General features: G+C 38.9%; 1 protein-coding gene across 2 annotated transcripts in view; it reads left to right on the top strand.

Moving 5' to 3' along the window:
• PPP3CA (protein phosphatase 3 catalytic subunit alpha) overlaps positions 1–19,452 on the top strand; it is a 187,999-nt gene that overhangs the window by 142,038 nt on the left and 26,509 nt on the right. For both annotated transcript variants that reach the window (XM_057418029.1, XM_057418028.1), the window contains exons 6-8: positions 1,729–1,868; positions 11,457–11,534; positions 13,362–13,456. In XM_057418029.1, coding sequence (XP_057274012.1) covers positions 1,729–1,868; positions 11,457–11,534; positions 13,362–13,456 — 313 coding nt within the window. The remainder of the gene's footprint in view (positions 1–1,728; positions 1,869–11,456; positions 11,535–13,361; positions 13,457–19,452) is intronic.

Here is a 19,452-nt window from a genome sequence, read left to right as displayed (position 1 = left end):
AACATATAACTCTTTAAAAGTGTCAAGGGCTTCATTCTCAATAGGTCCTGCCACATTTTTAATAGTACTGCACTTGAGTACCTAGCACATTGTCTAAACGAGGCTTTATAAGGTGATGCTTGCGTGGTACTCGTGAGTTATAAGAATTTTCTTACGAACCTCATGAAAGTTCAGGGAACAATGTTGAACAGTCTCTTCACTGTAATCCAGTGTTGTTGCACGTTAAGTTTTTCTCAGGTGTTTTATAAAGGAATCTCGGTTGATCTTTCTAAAAGGAGGTATTTAAACCATTCATTCCCAGTATTTCCAGCAGAAAAGATTTTCTTACTTCCTGCCTGCATTTTGAAATCCGCAAACATGGATATATCCTTCTGAGCTTTAAAGTTACTAAAAGATAAATTATGCTTTGAGGCTAATTTGTGGCCTACTAAGAAATTAATAATTTTTTTTAATAAATTAGAAATTGAGCCTGTAATTACATGTTCTGGTTTGAAAGCAATTAGATTCAGATATTAACTGCACTTTTAAAAGTTACCAAATGTAAAGTTTCATTTCTGAGGTAAAGCTTCACTATCTAATTAGGCAAAAATATTCTCTGCCTAAAATTTAGCTGGCTTTGCAACAATGTAATGACAGAGTAAAGCTGTTCGGCTCTCAGATTCAAGATTAGGGTCATTAACATCTTCACTTCCCCCCCACTAGCAGGTTAATTCATCATTGGCAATCAGCAGAATTGGGTTTGCATATTTATGAATTGTTATTTAATTTAAATGAATTATAGTTACAAAAGCAAAGTTACCAATTATGTTAGAGGGCTGAAATAAGTTAGAAGTGTAGGTATGATATGAATATTTCATGATGAGGGCACAAAGGTAGAATCATAGGGGTCTCTTATTAAAACTTTTTAACTGAGTGTTGGAAACATCTAAAATCAATTCTCTCTGAATCTTTTTTGGGGGAGAGGAGGAGGTATATTAGGTGTGCTAATAAATCATTATGCTAATAAATCATTACTTTATCTTTCTGCTAAAGGGTAGGTTTTATATTCAGGAGTTTTTGCAGAGGAATACTGATTTTTAACATTTCACTGTTTTGCTCTGCTTTGTCTTATTTGCCGAATGTTTCTATATAATTTGAATTTTTTTATACAATAGTCAGACAAAAAGAGGGATTTTTAGCTGCTTAATTAGGGCTAAGGTTATAAGAGCACTGAGAATATCATGGGAAGATGCTGTAATGCAGAAATGTTGCCTTGGTATTTAAATAAAGATGGGAACTTAAATCAAGATGGGAACTTGCTTTATAATAACTATTGTATTTTTAACTTGAGGTGCCTCACTCACATAAATCAAGTGCCATAACGCTTAAAAAAAATCACAAAATACAGAAATACCATCTTCTCTCTTGTCCACTGAAATGCTTGTAAAAATGTGTAGAAAAAGAAAAAAAAACACGCAACTGCACTCAAAAATTCATTTAGAATGGGAAACCACTGTATTTCTTAGTTTTCAGTTATATCTGTTCCTCTTTGACAGTGTTAGCAAGGAGTGTTTCACTTTTACTCAAAATCCACTGCTTTAAAACTCAGAGCAGCCTGAAGCTGAAAAACAGATTGCTTTGCGCCCTTGTTTGCCAGCCCACAGAATGAAAAACACTGACTTTGCTTCAGTGTTTCTGTGGTACATGGTTGAAAGAAGTTAGTATTTCTTTGTCTCCTATTTTTCTTAGTTAGATCGATTCAAGGAGCCACCTGCATATGGACCTATGTGTGACATCCTGTGGTCAGACCCTCTGGAGGACTTTGGAAACGAGAAGACTCAGGAACACTTTACTCACAACACAGTCAGGGGGTGCTCGTACTTCTACAGGTGAATATTAGTACATTGAATGGGTTTCTGTATATGGACTTGTCCTGGTTTTTCAGTATAAATGTTTTGCTTGAGGTTTGTAGTTCTGCTTAGATAATTGAGCCTTTTTTCCTGCGGACTTGCCTTGTTTTCGGGTAAATTCATGTTTCATTTATTCTGTATCTTGCTTTCACCCGTAACTGGGGAACCTTAAAATGACTTAATTTGATTCACCAAAGCCTGTGCGTTTTGCTTATTTCTGTTCTTGTAAGTTAGGGAATGAATGCGTCCCTTCAGAAATGTAGTTACCTGCCCCTTTTTTGTTTGAAAGTTAATTTCAAGTTAATTTAACTTAATTTTGAATGAAAAACGCAAGCAGTGGAAAAACTCACTACCTGAGTTATTCTGCAGGGTATGTAAAAATTGTGATTTTTCCCAAAGCAGGTACTTTTTTTTGCCCTGTTTTAGCAAACTTTTGCTTATGTTTGGGAATGGTTCTTCCCAAGAAATTCAGGATTTCAACGGAATTGGTTAAACAGGACTGGCTAAGAGCCAAAATGCAGACAAATGCCTATAACATTCTTTCAGAAACGCATATGGACTTAAATGTAAAGACATCAAGTTGTGATTCATGTGTGAAATAATTTCTTTTTATTGATTTTTTTTTAGTAAAATAAATGAGAATATTCCTGAAAAAAGTAATAGTAATGGGGAGGATAGAAGGACATGTAAGCAAATCTCTTAATTTGTGACTATGTAAAGGAAGCTTGCTTCTGTTTCATTTCTGTTTAACGGTGATTGTCCTTTAAGCATGGGTGTGTGTCAAGAGTGGGAAGGCTGTCTCTCTCCTGTACTTTCAGTGAGTGCTGGGGGATGCCCTCTGACCTCTCTTTGACAATGCACCGGTAGACCAAACCAAGCAATGAATGGTTACCTTTTCCCGGTTCTGCCTGGGTGCTGGCTGCTGCCTTTTTCCATTTCCAGCAGTAGGCGGTTTGGTTTGTAGACCAAGTCCTGTGGACACCGGGCAGAAGACACCCCGTTGGGTGTGCTTAAGCTGGGGGATGAACCTCTCAAGCACTACTTCTATTGTCTCTTCATCATAGGACAGGCCTCTGTTACCTCATGACCAGCAGTGGTGATGAAGTTGTCCCCTCTTCTTGACAGTGTGGGGATTTGGGGGGATTTTGGCTTTTTCTTTTTTTTGTTAGAGTACTTAAGGACAACTTACAAAGATGCCAGAGTAACAAAACTGGACATTAAATAGCAAAATAAGCAATGTATGCAGGGAATCTTAATTTAAAAATTCATTTTTGTTGAGGAGAAACGTGAAGATGCTATTGGAATGTTAAGAGGCTGTTGAACCTTTGAAAGGTAGCAGTTCTGTTTTGGCCTGTGCTAGTGACATGCAAGTCCAAGTTTTTCCAACAAGCTCAGCAGAAGTGAGGAATCCACTCTTTTAGCTATCTTATAAAATCTCACCTTGAACATAGCGGATCTGTAGCTGTTCAGTAACATGTAGAAAGCAAATCAGTGGGTTCTACTAGTAACCTGGAGACAGAGCTGCTAGAATCAACCTCCTTTTGGTACCATTAGCAGGAAGGTAACAGATGGTTTGACTCTCAGAAATTAGTTTTCCTGTCCTTTTTTTGAGCTGTAATTGCTGCAGCGTGGGGATGGGCTGAGAACAAAGTGGTTTTGCACTTCAGCCTGGGCTGCTGGCATGTACCTTCTGTGGCAAGTCGCAATGCTCCTTCCGATCAATAATGTCTGGAAGGTGCTTGTTAAATGTGTTTGGTCTCATTACGAAGGAAGGTGTCAAACTGTTGCAAACAATTGATCTGTGCAGAAATGGACTTATGACTCTGAGGGCTAAAATCATTCCTCTTTCTCTCAGCAACACCATACACTGCAGCATGCCTGGGACTCCCAGGCACTGCAGGCAGTGAGCAGTGGTGGTTTCCCCTCATGAACCTCTCTTAGAAAACTGGGGGAAAAAAGCTGTGTGAACATGTCTTGTCGTTATATACAGAACTTATTATATACTGGAAAAACTTTTAGATTCCCCCCGTTCTGGCCTGCCCCCACCCTGAGTCTGTTTCTTTTAATTGCCATAAAATTTCCCTAAAATATGTGTTTTCTCTTGAAAATGTATCCAGTTTGTCCCCTGACTCTTGTTCAGAAAAACTGCATATTGCAGGAAAACAGGAAATATTTGGAAGATACCTAATTGTTAGATTATGTATGAGGGATATGTAACTGCTAAATGATATGAGCAAATGACTAGCTTGGGGTCAACTTATCTGAGGTTATATAAAGGCAAATGTTACTCTTAAAAAAAGTGCTTAGTTGCTCTGGAAGGTGACTAATTGCTTACCTAATGGTAATCCCTGGCAAAAAAAAAGTATCCATCACTGTGCAATGTGTAATTTTGCTTGACTTTTCTTACTTCCAAGTTATTTCCTGAGAAAAGGAGCAAATTTTCCTAAAGAGCCAGCTCAGCTTGTAAATGAGGACTGAATTATGCAGTCATTCAAGGCAGTCCGTTGAGAGGACAGACTTTGTTTATTTTTCAGTGAATAAAGCTTCTAAAGTTTCTTCAGTCATTTCCAGAAAGGGAAGTTAAAAGATAGCAGTGGGGATTTTAAAGGAAGGTCAGGAAGATTTCAGGCACACACATGAACCAGGGAAATTATTTCTAGATGACAAAGATCTCTTAATCAATTGCAGGAAATAACTGTAATAAATAACTTTATCAGGCATGTTCATTATAATGTCAAGTTTGGACTGACTTTTTGCTGATTTAAAGTTATTTCCTGTAACAAAATCCTATGAGGAAGATAACAGTAACATGGCTTTCTAACTGTGTATATGCAACATTAACAGCACCTTCCAGCTCAGTAGCACATGAAATCTTCTCCATTCAGCCAAAATTCTTTTGTGAAGTGTTGGGCCATTTGTATGGCGTAAATACACATGCAAAAGTATGAAGACTGTGGCTTACAGTAGTCTGACAAGCTTCTTACTGCATTTCCCAGGTGATCGCTCACGTACAGCCTGTTGAATTTCAAAATGATAAAGTTTTTCTTTAAGAAGTTTCTTTTTGTGTAGGAGTTCGCAAAGCTGTTATGGCTAGCACTGTGAAATGTCAGATCTTGAAACCACAAGTCTGAACTGTCATTTAGAGATGTAAAGAATAGTGAGCATCATTTTCAAGGGTACTAAAGAGTCAACGCTTAATGCGTGCCTTTTGCACCTAGCAGCATGTTGCAGTGTGGATTGTCAAAATTTATGGATCCTTGCAAAAGCACAATGCCACAGTAAAAAGCACCTGTGAAATTTGAATAGTTCTTGGAAATTCAGTCAAGTTCTCTGTACCTTAAAGTACAACGAGCAATAGCGGTGAGATTTTATTTCCCCTTTCTGAAATTCAGGTTGTACGTTCTTCACAGGACATACATGTAACATTGCATGTGTGATGCAATTTCATGAAAAAGTAGAAATAATTGATGAAGTGCTAGTTGTCTAAATTGGGTTTTAATTATGAGTCAGGTGAGGCTTTTCTTTAATCCTTACCCAAAATAATGTCATATTCAGGGAATGGTATGAACAAGGAGGAGTTAATTTGTCCCTGAGTGATATTCCCCGCTGTCTTTCCCCCAGTATTTTCAGCTGATCCAGCCAGTAAAGAAATTTTCCTTTTTGTTTATCAGATTATCCATTTTTGCCTTAAACTTGTTTAGTGAATGTTTATTTGCACTTAGCTGGTTGTACTGATCTTGCCAATGACCCACACACTTATTTCATGAACTATTGGTACAGTCATTTCGGCATTTCTGTAATAAATGTATCTGACTTGGTAAGATACACTGCTACTTGTCATCTTGAGAATGGCTTCTTTCAGTGATCAGAAAGCTTGAAGAAGTCAGCTAGACTTGTTTTCTCTCTGAAATAATACTAATTTAATGGCAGACAGCCACTAAGCGGGTTTAGGCAATTGTTGAAATGTGGGGAAAAGCCTTTCTAATCCATACTGGGATGGGGAATGTCATCATTGCCATAAGATTTACTGGATAGATGAAGAATTAAAATGTTTTTTCATCACATTCACACAAGGTTGCTATGAGCACGCATGGTGTTTACCATAAAAATTGTGATTGGATCTATGCCCAGCTTGTTTCACTTCCTTCGTGTCAAAGCTTTGGTAAAGAACGTTGGAAGTTTGTTTGCACAACTGAGTTAATTAGTAGTGTCTTATCCTATGTAAGGTACATCAAAGGTTTCCTATCAGGGGTAGGCACATGTGCAAGCTTAATACTCACTTTCTGGGATAATTTATGTGTATAAGAATTGGTTAATTGCTAACTTTTAACAAGAGCATAAAAGTGCCGTGAGCCTGGCCAAAGTCAATTGATGACCTCAGAAATAGATTAGATACTCAGAAGTTCACTTCACGCATGGTGCTCCAGCCTCTTGGGTTTTGTTAGGGAGTTTAATATCAGCTTTTAAGGAATGGCGATCATGTTAAAGCTGTTTGACTGTTGTGACTACATTGTTACATTTTTCCAAAGCAACACAAAACCAAAGGCAGAAATAGTTAGCAGTGACAAGGGTGACCAGCATTGCAGGCTCCTCCAAGAACTTCATTTCCCAGCCTTTAACAGTATTGAAATGGTTCAGCCTTGCAGGTGCTCTGGGGTAGAATAATAACTTGGGGCTGCCAGCATATCATTTCAGTGGTTTACTTCATATGCACGCTAAGTTTGTAAATATGCAGGGATTAGAGGAATGTCTGCTAAAAGCTTTCGAAAACTGTAGCATGTTTCACCTCAGGGTGTGAGGCAGAGTTGTGTGTTTTCAGGAGCAGCATTTTAAACAGATTCTTTTGCTCACTTTTCCACTCTTCCTTCTCTCAGGCCAGAAGCTTTTTGCTGCCCTCACACTAAATGCCCAGCTCTATTGGTAGAATTCCTTGTGTGCTTCATCAGACCTGGGAACAGATCCAATTTTAAAAGAATGACTCTGCAAAGAAGATATGTATTTATTTGTTCTAATCTCATACAGTTCCCTGCTCTGCTTCTCAGTGCATCTTTGCAGGCAGCATAGCTAAGGGCTAGAAAAAGCAGGTGGAAGGAGATGTGCTGGGAGCTGCCTAGGACAGCAGAGGAACAAAAGCATTTGCCTTTGGAGGCTGAACTGTGAGGCCAGTGGGCTTTGCTGAAAGCCTGGTTTTATACGTGCATGAATCTTAGAGAAGCCATTGGGCTAAATTTAGATGTCTACTTTTTAAAGAAATGTTTATGCCTCTGTTTTAATAGTACGATGAAGAATATGAAAAAAAATGGATTAATACATCCATTTTTTCCAGTTTTCATTGGAAGAGCAATTTGAAAACATCTGCCATTTTGATTCAAATTAGCAAAGTATTGCTTCTCTTCCAAAACTGCGTAGAAGTAATCAGTGATCATGCAAAAGAGACCTCAGCACAAGTAAACTATGCATGAGGCATTCTAATCAAAAAAGCATGCCGAAGCAGGGAATAATCACAGTCGCATACTCTATGGGGAATAACATCTCTCTAGCTTAGCAGTTGGGTATTTTGTTTTCTCTGTGAGTCAGTGCTCTGCTGTGATTCAGCATGACACATGAAGTACAGGCAGAAGGTTGGGTTGTTGTGGAAAAGCCTGTTGCATGGGCGGGGGGGTGTCTGTTTGTTTGTTTTCTCTCTTGGCCAACTGCTTTATTTCTGGCTCATCTGAATAACAGTCTGGGCTCTGCAAAGCAGGGCAAGGAGGAAAGCATTTCTGGAAGGGTAGTGCTCAGAAAAACTAGTAGGGAATTTGATTGAGATGATAATTTTCATTAGAAAGATTAGAAGAAACATTTCCAAGCAGAAGTCTTTTCTGTAAAAGCTTATTTCTGATAACTTTTGCCATAATCTTTGTTTTGTTGGCATTTTGCAGGACGTTCTGCTGTTTACCTGGAGAGCGTGCATTTTTGTGTTCAGGAATATCGTTTAATGTCAAACTTCAGTGGGGCAGGAACAAACTGTTGCTAAGAAAGCACTGGAAATAAAACCCCTGTATTTATTGGGGTAATAGCTTTAAACTGAAAACGAGTAGATTTGGAGTAGATACAAGGAAGAAGTTCTTTATTGTGAGGGCGGTGAGGCACTGAAACAGGCTGCCCAAAAAAACTGTGGCTCTCCCATCCCCGGCAGTGTTCAAGGTCATGTTGGAAAGGGCCTTGAGCAACCTGGTCTAGTGGAAAGTGTCCGGGCCTGTGGCACAGAGGTTGTGACTATATGTTATTTAAGGTGCCTTCCAACTCTGCCCATTCTATGATTCTGTTGTCATAACTGTATAGCATATGTGACATCTACATGCAGTGAAAACCTTGCTTCTCCCCAGCCCCCACTTCAACAAGTAGGTGAAGAAGAATGAGAGTTGCTTTGCCATTTTCAAAACAAAATATTCAGATAAACTGCTCATGGATTGTCATGGTCTGGGTAATAGGGGTGCTTACTCATTACAGATACCACGCTATTCACGTAGAAGAAAAGATGGCAGCCAGACTTTTCTTTTTTGTGTATTTGCATGGAGGACTATGTGACATCTCTACCTTTCTAGATGTGAGCCCTATAGAATCAGCCCAGTTCTGCTAGTGGAGTTCTGTTTTCCACAGATTTATGAAGAATAAAGTAATTAAAGAATAACCTTACCCCCCCCCCTTTTTGTACTTCAAAGTGGAAAGAAGAATCTATCATGTCTATGTAGGAGCATTTTCTTTTACCGCTTCATTATATCTTCTTTAAAAGCAGTACTTAACACTGGATGAAAAGAATATTATGGGGGAAAATGTAATAGGCTAGACATTTTGAGCAGCTGCACTGATAATGAACATAATCAACTGTCTATCAGATTTTTCATTATAGACCCCAGTTTTCAGAATTTAATGTAAAAATTTCTAAACAAAATGTACCATAAGTCTGCATTTAGTCACAATTAATTATGAAAAGAAATGTATGCAAATTAGTTCTCAGTTGCCAGTGGGTTGAATGGCAGCTTGTCAGCAGTTGAGATCACTGCAGTTGCCAAAACGATACCCCACATAATTTGGGAATTGAAATTACTTTATCATGGCAATCTTTTTAGATAATTTCAAATACCAAACCTTCAACTGAGAATATATGCTAGATGGGTCAAGTCCAAAACCAGCAGTATACCATTCTACTGCATTTGTAACCTCTAGCTGCAAATGACATTTTTGCTTCAAAATATGCAAGAAAGTTGGAAGCAAGAGTAGCATTTGTCTTGCATCACCTTCCTTCAGTTTATCCATTAGATTCTGCAAGGGGTTTTTTGTATGAATTTTCATCTCTTCAATGCATGAAGTTAGAAACTGATGGTGCTGTTAAGTGATTGCAAGTGGGCTCTGAAGGTGGTCCCTGAAATCAGGGCTGGCACAGCAGGTCTTTTGTACAGTGTTTAGTTGATGGGGTTTTGTTTGTTTTTTTCTTTGTTTGTTGTTTTTGTTTGTTTGTTTGATTGATTGATTTTTTTCCTTTTTTTTCTTTTTTTTCCTCCTTGGAGATTTGGAGGCTCTAGAAGTTTGTGTTATTTACAGGCACACTGCAAGCCCATCATGCTGCAGAACCAGCATAGAACTGACCATAGAGATGCCTTTGTGTCTTTCCCAACACCTTGTATTTCCTTCTTTAAGCCCTTCCAGCTATTCTATTATTTGAACTATGGGAGAGCTGAATCGATAGTGGAAAATAAACATGGTGAAGGGATGTTATTGCAGTCTCTTTTGCTTTCTGTACAGCCATTGGGTGACATTTCAGAACTGCTATGTGAGGTTTACACCTTTTGCCACCAGTTTCGATTTTTTATTTTTTATTTTTTTTAACTTTTGAGCAACAGGTTTTTTTAATTGTTGCTCTCCAGCTTGCCCCGCAATGAGAAGAAGGAATTGAACATCTACGTGTCACATCCTGGGCCTCAAATCCAGGAAAATGTGTCCCGGTCTCAGGTCAGATATTGCTCTGGGGCAGGCTGCGCTCTGAAGGCAGCCAGTTCTCCACCCTTGCCAGCCTGCCTCTCTACCATGTTGGCCTCAGAGCTCGGGCACTTGGAGCCGGTCAGGCTCCTGGCAGACAGAGGGGCACAGAAAAGTAGCAGCTCTGACTCCTGTGCCTGGCCAGCTTGTCCTGCTGCTGATGTGCCGGCAACCTCTGGTACTGGAAGTAAATTCAGATAGTGACAGGAAGTGGTAATACTTGTTTCTCCCCAGGTTTAATGTTTTAAGTGCAACTCTATTAAGCTGCAAAGGATAAGGCAAAGCAAATTATATAGGACTGGTCCAAAGAGGGAAGAAAGGGAGTAACTCTAGATGTTGTCTGAATAAAGACTCCCACCCCTTCGATGTTTTTAAGGGTCTGGGAATGTTTTGCGAAACCTGTGAAGTATTTTTTTATTCTGGTGCCGCTTCACCTTTATCCTTTTCCATGCATGATCTTTGTTCTGTTTTTGCTCTTGCTATAGTCGGCTTTTGACAGGGGAAGCCAGGAAGTTTTGACTTTCTTGGGTTCTGTATTAAATTACTAATGATAGCAGAAGAGAGGTTTTGCTTCCTGACATGATAGATGGTCATTGTGGTTTTTATCCTTTAATACAGGCATGGAGAGTTATCAGTGGTTTAAATGCAAGAAGAAAACAGCATTACAGAAAAAAAACCTTACTTTTGAAAGCAACAAAATGGAGTAATTTTAAGTTCTGTAATGCTTAATTTTAAATAGCTTTTCTTGAAAACTTAATTTTTCACACTTATGCTGTCGAAACTGTTATGTTTTGTTTTTCTTGTATGTGATTTCCATATGTGTTCACTGTCTTAAACAGCAAAAATAGTTTTCACAGTGCTGAGGTTGTAAGAAAGGGCTCCTCCATTCGCCTTGAAAGCAACACTGTCCATGTGCAGTGAAAAATATGATAGAGATTCCTCTATCATCATTTTCACCTAGTGATTTTGTTTTCATACAGTAGAACACGTACTGGAAAGATGCGTTCAGTGAGCACATTTTCAGGGTTTCAGAAGTAATAAATTTACATTTCAGGTTGGGGAAAAGATAGCTCTTGCTTATCAAGGAGATCAAGTTTAGAAGATCAAAAGTCTCCAGTTTGGAGATTGAGTTGCCTTTCTTCTTTCTTTCTCCCTCTCTTTCCACACACCACCTTATTATATGGTGTTCATAAGCAGCCTGTGCATACGCCATTAGTGGGTAAGAAGTTTTCTGTTGCAAGAAACCCACTGTATCACGTTTTTCTGAGTACATCAAATCTTAAAGTATAATAAATTATTTCTGACAGGCAATAGGGTGATTTTTGCCATGTAATGAATTGCACCTCTCTAGTATTCCTCTTCATGCAGGAATGGGGTAGAATTGAAGAAGGTGCTGCTGCTAGTATTGTCTCCATTGAAATCTGCCTGCAGAACAGGGTCTGATTTCATGAATGATGCATGTTGGACAAAACGTTTTTTGAAAGCTAGAGCTAAATGTGGTGCTTCTGATAATGCCATATAACAGGTGCTATTATTTTCTTTGAACAGTTACCCTGCTGTATGTGAATTTCTACAGCACAATAACTTGTTATCTATTCTCCGAGCTCATGAAGCCCAGGATGCTGGGTAAGTATGTGTGGAGAGGGGGCATTAATAATGTATAATGGCTTAGTGTTCTCAAACAGAGCAAGGAAAGAAAGAACAACTGAGTGAGAATAAACTGGAAAGCTTAAAATTAAGTTGCAACAGCCCTCACTTTTTAGTAATACTATAAAAACATACACTGGCATTAGAACATATGTTATTATTACTGGGTTATGGGACTTAAATGAATCCTCATATGTGCCATTTACTTGGCCTCAGTGATTTTTAAGTGACATAAAATGACCACAAGACTGTCAAATTGATGCCAAACTTGGGAAGGAAAAGGATTCAGCTCAGAAAAAGAAGTTTTACGAACGTGCCTGAGACTTCTAACAGACTGATTGCCTCAGTGCCTGGGAAGTGATTTGGCTTATGAAAGCCAGAAGTGTCAGCTTTTAAGTCTTTCATGCCTACATGAAACTTATGGTCCTACTGGTTTTATGCTTAACCAAGAAAATTCACTTCTGCTGCTCTGTAGTCCAAACAGATTTTATGCAGAAGTATCAGTGATGAATTTTATGTATGCAAAAACAGTCCAGGTTGAGCACCAGGGAGTGCTGATGGTTCCCTCATGGAACTATTGCCTGTGTAGATAGCATTTTTTATGCTGATATAAAAACTTAAAATATTATCTATTAATTGAAATGTACTGTGCTTGTGAGATATTAATGAAGGATTGGTATCTGAATAAATAGCTTTGCATATCCTGCAGAAATTATTAATGTGTTTATTTGGAGGTAGAAACTTACCCAACCTGAATAGTAATAAAAGATAAAGGGACAAGATGGTAGGAATGAGGTCAGTAGTTGCTATGCATATAAAAAGCTATTCTGAATGTTTGAATTGTCACATACTTAAAAACGTCAATGCAATTAAAAGCAAGCTATTACTCTGCCAGAAATAACTGACATGAAATTCCCAAGGGTAATGAAATTTCATTATTATTGTATTGCTTTCCAATAAAGGGTGAAAAAGAAAATTTTGTAGAAAGGATTGCATTGAAACTATACAATGGTTGCTGTGCAACTATTGTACATGTCTGCCAGATTCCTCTGTTTCTTGTAGCTGAAGACTGAAGAGCAGCATTTGGTGTTACTTACGTCTTAGTAAGACAAATACTGTTTGGTTTGTTTGCTTCCAATTGCTGCAGCTTTAATGCTGGATTGATTATCTGTTGGTCCAATAAACCTTTTATTTTTCATAAGGCAGCAAGGTTAAGTAATGAAGACATGCAAGCGTTAGTAAACTGGCTGATAGACTGGATGAGGTTAGACACAGCACTGAAAATATTGGATCCCCTGTTTCTCCTCTCCTTCCCATACTTTCCATCTCCCCTGGCCTTGCCATCACTTACCTGCCCAGAGAAGGCAGGGAGCTGGAGTGTCATGGAGGACAAGCACTTCTCCTCTTGAAGCAGAACTGTGCACCTCCAAGGCATGTGCTGGTGCTTGCCTTCACCCACAGTCCCACAGAGGGAAAGTATTGGAATGTCCTGGGGTGCACACACATAGAGGCTGCCTGGCTCCAGGGACAAGCACTGAGGGAACTCATAACAAAACCCATTACTAAGTGTCAGACAGAGACACAGGTTTCAAGCATGGTGTGAATACATGCCTATCCCAAATAGATATAACAAATAAGCCTGCAGAAAGTATTTTTTCCACTTTAAAAATCACACATGCATGTTTTTCTTGGCATTTGTTAACAGCCACTGCAGTAATGTACTAGGGGGTTTTGCTCTAAATTTCATCAGTGACAAATATACATACAAACACTGGGCAATAATTAGTATCTTCTCTTTCCTTTCAGGTATCGTATGTACAGGAAAAGCCAAACAACAGGCTTCCCTTCACTAATCACAATTTTTTCAGCACCAAACTATCTAGATGTATACAATAACAAAGGTAAGAATTTCATTCCTATTAATACACAGTAGACTGAAGTACTCTTTACTCAAATATATTACAATGGTTTTCTTTTTCACTCCTTTATCAGTTCATTCTCATTTTCTTCGTTTGTTAGTTCATGCCCATTCCATTTATTACATAATGCAAATCTAATTAAATTTATTACAGGCAGATGTATGCTTCTGAACATAACTATAGGTTGTAATATGCCTTAGGATATTTCTGTACTTCAACTGCAAGTTATTAAGTAAGTGTTACACAGGAAGCAAAACTGCAAACAGCTCTATTAAATGAGAGAAGCATATTAAGAAATGCTCTAGGTGAGATGTTCAGAGCCCAGTGTTCCTTTAAAATTATTTGTCCCTTTGCTCCTTTCCGGTAAAATTAATGGAGTTTGCATATGCAAAGCCTGTAGCCAGCTAACACTTTGGCAGATTGTCAATGGATAAAGAAAGGGGATAGATATTGTCCAAGTTCCTTTATGTTTTGGGTTTTTAATCACTGGAAAACTATTATGTAGGAAATTAAATATCATTAGAAAAAAAAGAAGAAAAAGGTTACAGTACAAATAAGCAGTCACTGGTCACTCTATGAGGTCTCCACTGAACACAAGTGTTTGCAGCTTCCCTGAATGTATTAGTTCATTGCATTCTCTGAAATCTCCTCTGACGAACTGGAAACAAAGTCATGTTTCTAAAAATAAAGTATTCTAATAAACCTGTCCTGCTGTATCTTGCAATGAGCAGTACTGTTTGCTTCACTTGTAGTCCCAGTAAAGCTAAAGTTATTTGTGTTCCTCTGTGAGCAAAACAAAACAGTTTTTTTCTCAATGATGCTCTTGCAAGTAGCTCCATTGCAAAGAAATCAATGTTCTTCAGAAGAGACATTTTTGGATGCTTACCTGCAAAGGAAGTAAGCCATTTTAATTTTTTTCTTACACCTGCAAAACAAAGCTTCTTCAGGCATCATTTTATATTATAAATCTTGTGATCTAAAAGCTGTTATGCCATGAACTATATGCAAGAGAAGGAAACACTTCACTGTTAGATAATGGTGTCTGTACACGCTGGTGTTCTCAATATGCGTGTTAACTTGTGTAAAAAATTAATAAAAGCATTCTGCAAAATACATGCAAGCAGAGCTGTCAGTAGCTACGTTTGTAAAAGTGAATAATACAGGGGCTCTGCCAGCAACCCAAGAAGCGCAGGATGAAACAAGGAATATGTTAATTTTCTTGGCATCATGGTTGCTGTTGGTGGAAAAGTGTGTTTAGTTGCTGGGCTGGCTGCTTTGGGTAGAAAGCAGACCAATGTCAGGTCTGTACAAGTGAGGTGTCAGAAAGTGTTCACCTTTTGTTTATTAATGCATGGAGGCAGTTCTGTACACAGGAAGGCTAAGGGTGAGCAATAGGGGTTTTTTGTCATGAAGGCAAACGTTAAAATTTAAAACAGTGATTTATAATATTCAAAATCTTGTTCCAGGATGCTCCAGTGTAGCAGGCAGGTCTTAAAACAGTTGAAAAGCCTTTTCTGGCGAAAGGCTGTTGGCCAACTTGAGAGGTGCTGGTTATCTCTGGTCAGAGCTGAAGTTTGGGTGCATTGGTGGTGATTACCTGCTCTGAGTGAGCTCAGCAAGTCAGCAGCAGTGCAAGATCAGTACCGGTGTGACACTTTTTAAGGTGTGAATTGTTGTAAATTTAGAGGCTGCAGCTTTGATTTCCATTGTGTTTAACTGCTTCTTTTTCCTCTCATTAGAAGTTTTGATGCATTATTTCACGTGACTGATTGCACTGGCTCTTTGCATTTAAAGTACATCATGCATAGTTTTTCAAGCTGCATTGCTCATCCATTTTCTCCTGAATAGCAGTTGGGTGCTAGCTTCCTTCGTCATGAAAGAAAAGCACCATCATCCTCAATCAGTCCAAAACCTGGCTTCTTGTTGGCTTCTTTGATTTGCAGCAGATGAATTAAATAATTACAGAGCGCTCCTGACTGACTGGTTTCAGGAGGCAAAGGAAGGTTTTTTCCTCCAGAGGTGTTATAGGACTGTTGCTGTAGCTGACTCATCATGCACTGGTGCAGAACCTGACTGATTTTTACAGATCCTTTTGGGGTTTGGTTACTGTCACTCCTTGGAAAGGGAGTTCCCCTCTTCCTAGTAAGTGCCTTCCTTTCTAGTGTGCATTCTTAGTGTGCTTGTGGTTGTTACTTAGCTAATAAAGTCATTCTAAATAAATTCCCGAGAGGCTCCAGCTACCACTGACATGAATTTTTAAATTCTAAATTTAAATCATTTTGTATGAAGTGTTATTTAAGATAATTTTTTTTTTTTAAGAAGCTGCAAGGAGCTAGGAATGCTCATTTTCTTCCCCAGGTTGATAGTTCTCGTACCCATTAAAGCAGATGTACTCTCTTGTACTTCTTCAAAGCACTTCAGAAGAAGTGGGCTTGGTTGCCAACTTTATCCAAGGGCTTATTCAATCCCTGCTGGAGAGCAGCCACTGGGATCAGATATGTCCTCAGAGAGCAGTAGGGAGGCAACATTTGCAGAGCAAAAGGAAGTTCGGCAGGAGTAGCTTGAAGGTAAGCTACCCAAACAAGACCATATTCAGCATATCTGCTGTTAGTAATGCTGCTGTGGATCCTCTGCATGGACTGTCTCACAGTACCGACCCAGCATGGGAATCTCTTGGCTTTGCACTAGCCCACTGTGGCACCAAAGGGAGTGTTCTGTATCCTTTGGTTACTGGTCGTTGCCTCGTGAAGGCTGCATGTGTAATTTATCTGTCATGTGGCTGCTGGTCGTGCTGCAACGCCAGCCCACACACATGCACAACCATGGGTGCCAAAGTTAGGTTTTTCAATTAGGAGGCTCCTGTCAGGGGTTCCCTGTGTGGTTAGTGGAGACGGAGACACTTTCAGGGGGTGATTCAGAGACTTGGCAACTGCCTAGATATGGGGAGTCTAGAGTCCCTTCCCTTTCCAAGACTATCTTTCTTCATTATTGTTATTAATGCATTTCATGTTCATTATAATGGAGAGCATTGGCAAAGCAGAGGAATTTGTACATATGGTTTTTGGCAGCTTCTGAGCTTCTGTTCAGTGTCTTCATAGTTTTCCCAAACTTTTCTGTTCTCATTTAGATTATTAAGAGGCATAAAGAAAAAGATACTTTATTATTAAAACTTGTTACAAGAAATACCAGTGCATTGATCATTTTCTAAGACTACCCCTTCTGGAGAGGATCAAAACTCCTCATGCAAGAAGATAAATGGTATTTGGATTGTGGTAGTTACTTGTGGATTCAGGGCCTCAGAGGAAGGCTGTACTGATCAAGAAACGCTGAGAAGGTTGTTAAGTACAGGTTTACTACTGAGTTCAAGGGTGCCCATCACCAGGAGAAATTCCATAGAGCAACACAGTAAGAGGGTGCCAAAAATGACTGCATTGTATGATCTGCTGGCCTTGTAGTGTGTCTGAACTTTGATTACGGCATTTAATGTTGCTTGATGCCCTACTTGGGGCTTGCTGTAATGCTGTTAAAAAATGAAGGTGAAAGATTTTACAGAAGTTCTACAGAGGCAGACAATTTTGTTTGTAAATCTTTGGCTATACTTCATATTTTAGCGTCTGGCTGTCACTTCAGTAGGTGCATGCTTTTTGGCTGAGTGAACAATTTTAACTAGCTGTCTAAAGACAGACAATTCTCTTTTGAACACTTTTAAAAGGTTAGGTTTCATAGGGGTGAGATAACCACCAGAGAATCCAAAGCTATTGGAAAAAAAAACAATGTGGTGTTTCTTCCAGCACGCTGCCATGTACATGTGGTGTTGCTGAAAGGAAAAGCAGATGATGAGGGAAAGAATCAAAGACAGCAAGCAGGGGAGTTTGGGATACTAGAAAAATCAGAACCAGCTGTACATCGGTACGCTTATTAACGTATCAGATAAGTGATGTATCAGTGAAACGTGTATAAAGTATCAGCATGTGGTATACCATAGGTACACATTAAGAAATGTACCTGATCCAAATGGATCTAACAGGAAAATTATATCTGAAAAGGCAGAGTAATCTACCTGGAAGACAAGGATGATCTTCAAGAAATAATAGTACTTTGGGAGGAAAAAAAGCAGAGTAACCTTCTGTTTGCCCTATCAGTTTTCTTTAATACTTTTTCTCTGCTGTTGTGATGAGGCCTTGTCACAGAAACAAAAGCTTTTCAAGAGGAGCTGTCAGAGTATCTAGGCCATCTCATTGCCAGCACAGAGGAGTTTATGCCAGGAGTGATTTTTTTGCAGCCTGTTGAAAAAATCTTGAACGCTATTGTGCTGTTTCTTTGGAAGATGCAATTGCACCTGTAAAATAGAAGTCTTCAGCATTCTGGAAGGGAAGATTTTCCCAGCTGCGATTGGCCCTGCTCCTGTACAGGATTATTTAGATTATTACCTTGTATAGTAAATATTTTTTTCTTTTGAGAATGTTTAAACTCCTAAAGCATTTTACTAACCCTTATCCCTGCCCTGTCTTGGGCAGAAAATGCTGTGGTTACTTAGCAACTCTGCTGGAGGAGAAGGCGCTGTTCCCAGTTGCACAGTTAATGCTGAAGTTAATTTGGCATTAAATCAGAAATCGAAATTCTTTCTTAGGTATGAAGAATTTGAGAGACCTTTTGCTGTGTTCATGTTCAAAATGCAGGATGAGTTTTCTGGGAAAAAAATGCAAGAAAATTTTGTTTCCTAATATTATTTTGAGGTTGTTTATCTAAAAAGATGTAATTCATTCTAGGGTAGTATTTCTACCATGTGCTTTTCCATCGGGGGGAGGGGAAGTTATCAATTAATTTATATTGGAAAATGATTGGCAGATCTCAAAGCAGGATATGTGTTTCTGAACTATTGGTTCAGAATATCGCTTAATGATGTTCACATTGCTTAAGGGCTTAATCCACCTCCCAGCATATAGGCTTTTAAAGCACCATTTGAGATGCCAGCGAGTTCCGAGACATCCATTCGGATCTGATAGCTATGGCGCAGGAGATGGGGGCCATCCCAGCTCATCTTTAACTGAGGGAGACCAAGGAGGTACCCCATGGGTCTCAGATGGCACGTTTGTGTTTATATTTGAAGGTTAGAAGAGCCGTCTTCATTTCTAGCTGTAGGAAGGAGGTTCACTACCTGCACATTTTTCACCACTCATATTTCCAGCCTTCGGTACCTATGTTAAATGCTTAAAGCTACACAGTCTTTGCTTGCTGCATTAGTCTTTTATTGCACTCTGATGTGATTTCAGTGTTCAGTATCTCAGTTTACTAGCATTGGAAAGAAATATAATGTCATTTGGGATATCTGCACATCTTCACTTTACAAAACACTATCCTCTAAAACTCATTTACAACAGCAGGAACTGAAATTAGGTTAAAATGTGTGTGGCTGTTAAGAATAATAAAATAAGATCCTTGTTCTGGTTGGTGATTATACATGATAAAACTTGGCTGGTGGCATGGTCTGCTAGTATCTGAGTATACATTTGGACAGAAAAATATAGAAGTTGCAGCCTAGAATAATAAGCAAATGTTGGAGAGAGTCATTGGCTTCCTCATTTATCGGTTTCATAACCAAAGAAACCTGTCCCGCTTTCTTTTGTCTCTTCCATTAGTGACTGTGTGGCCTGTAGTCATATAACCTTCAAAAGGTTCCTGTTCTTTCAGGGTGGCTGGGGTATCCTATAGCTACTTAGGCGTCAAGTTAATGTGCATTAAGAAATGAAGCAGAGGTGAAACCTCCAAACCTTCTCTGAGCCAACAGAGAAAAAAAAAGAGCTATGACCCAAAGAAAGCAAGGGGCTGGAAAAGCTCAGGGAGGCTCCTGCTGTTATCAAAGAATATCTTCTAGGTGAAGTTTTCTTCTTCTAACTACTAAGCAGTAGTGAGAACTGCACAATCGTAACAAGAGCCAGTTTGTTTAATGTAAATATCATCTTCATTCAGCTAATAAA

This window comes from Pezoporus wallicus, unplaced genomic scaffold (genome assembly GCF_028554395.1).
Source record: "Pezoporus wallicus isolate ANWC-B61680 ecotype Strahan unplaced genomic scaffold, APGP_CSIRO_Pwel_v1 contig_6999, whole genome shotgun sequence".
NCBI lineage: Eukaryota > Metazoa > Chordata > Aves > Psittaciformes > Psittacidae > Pezoporus > Pezoporus wallicus.
Note: the sequence above shows the minus strand (reverse complement) of the source record. Positions and strands in the feature narration are given on the sequence as shown.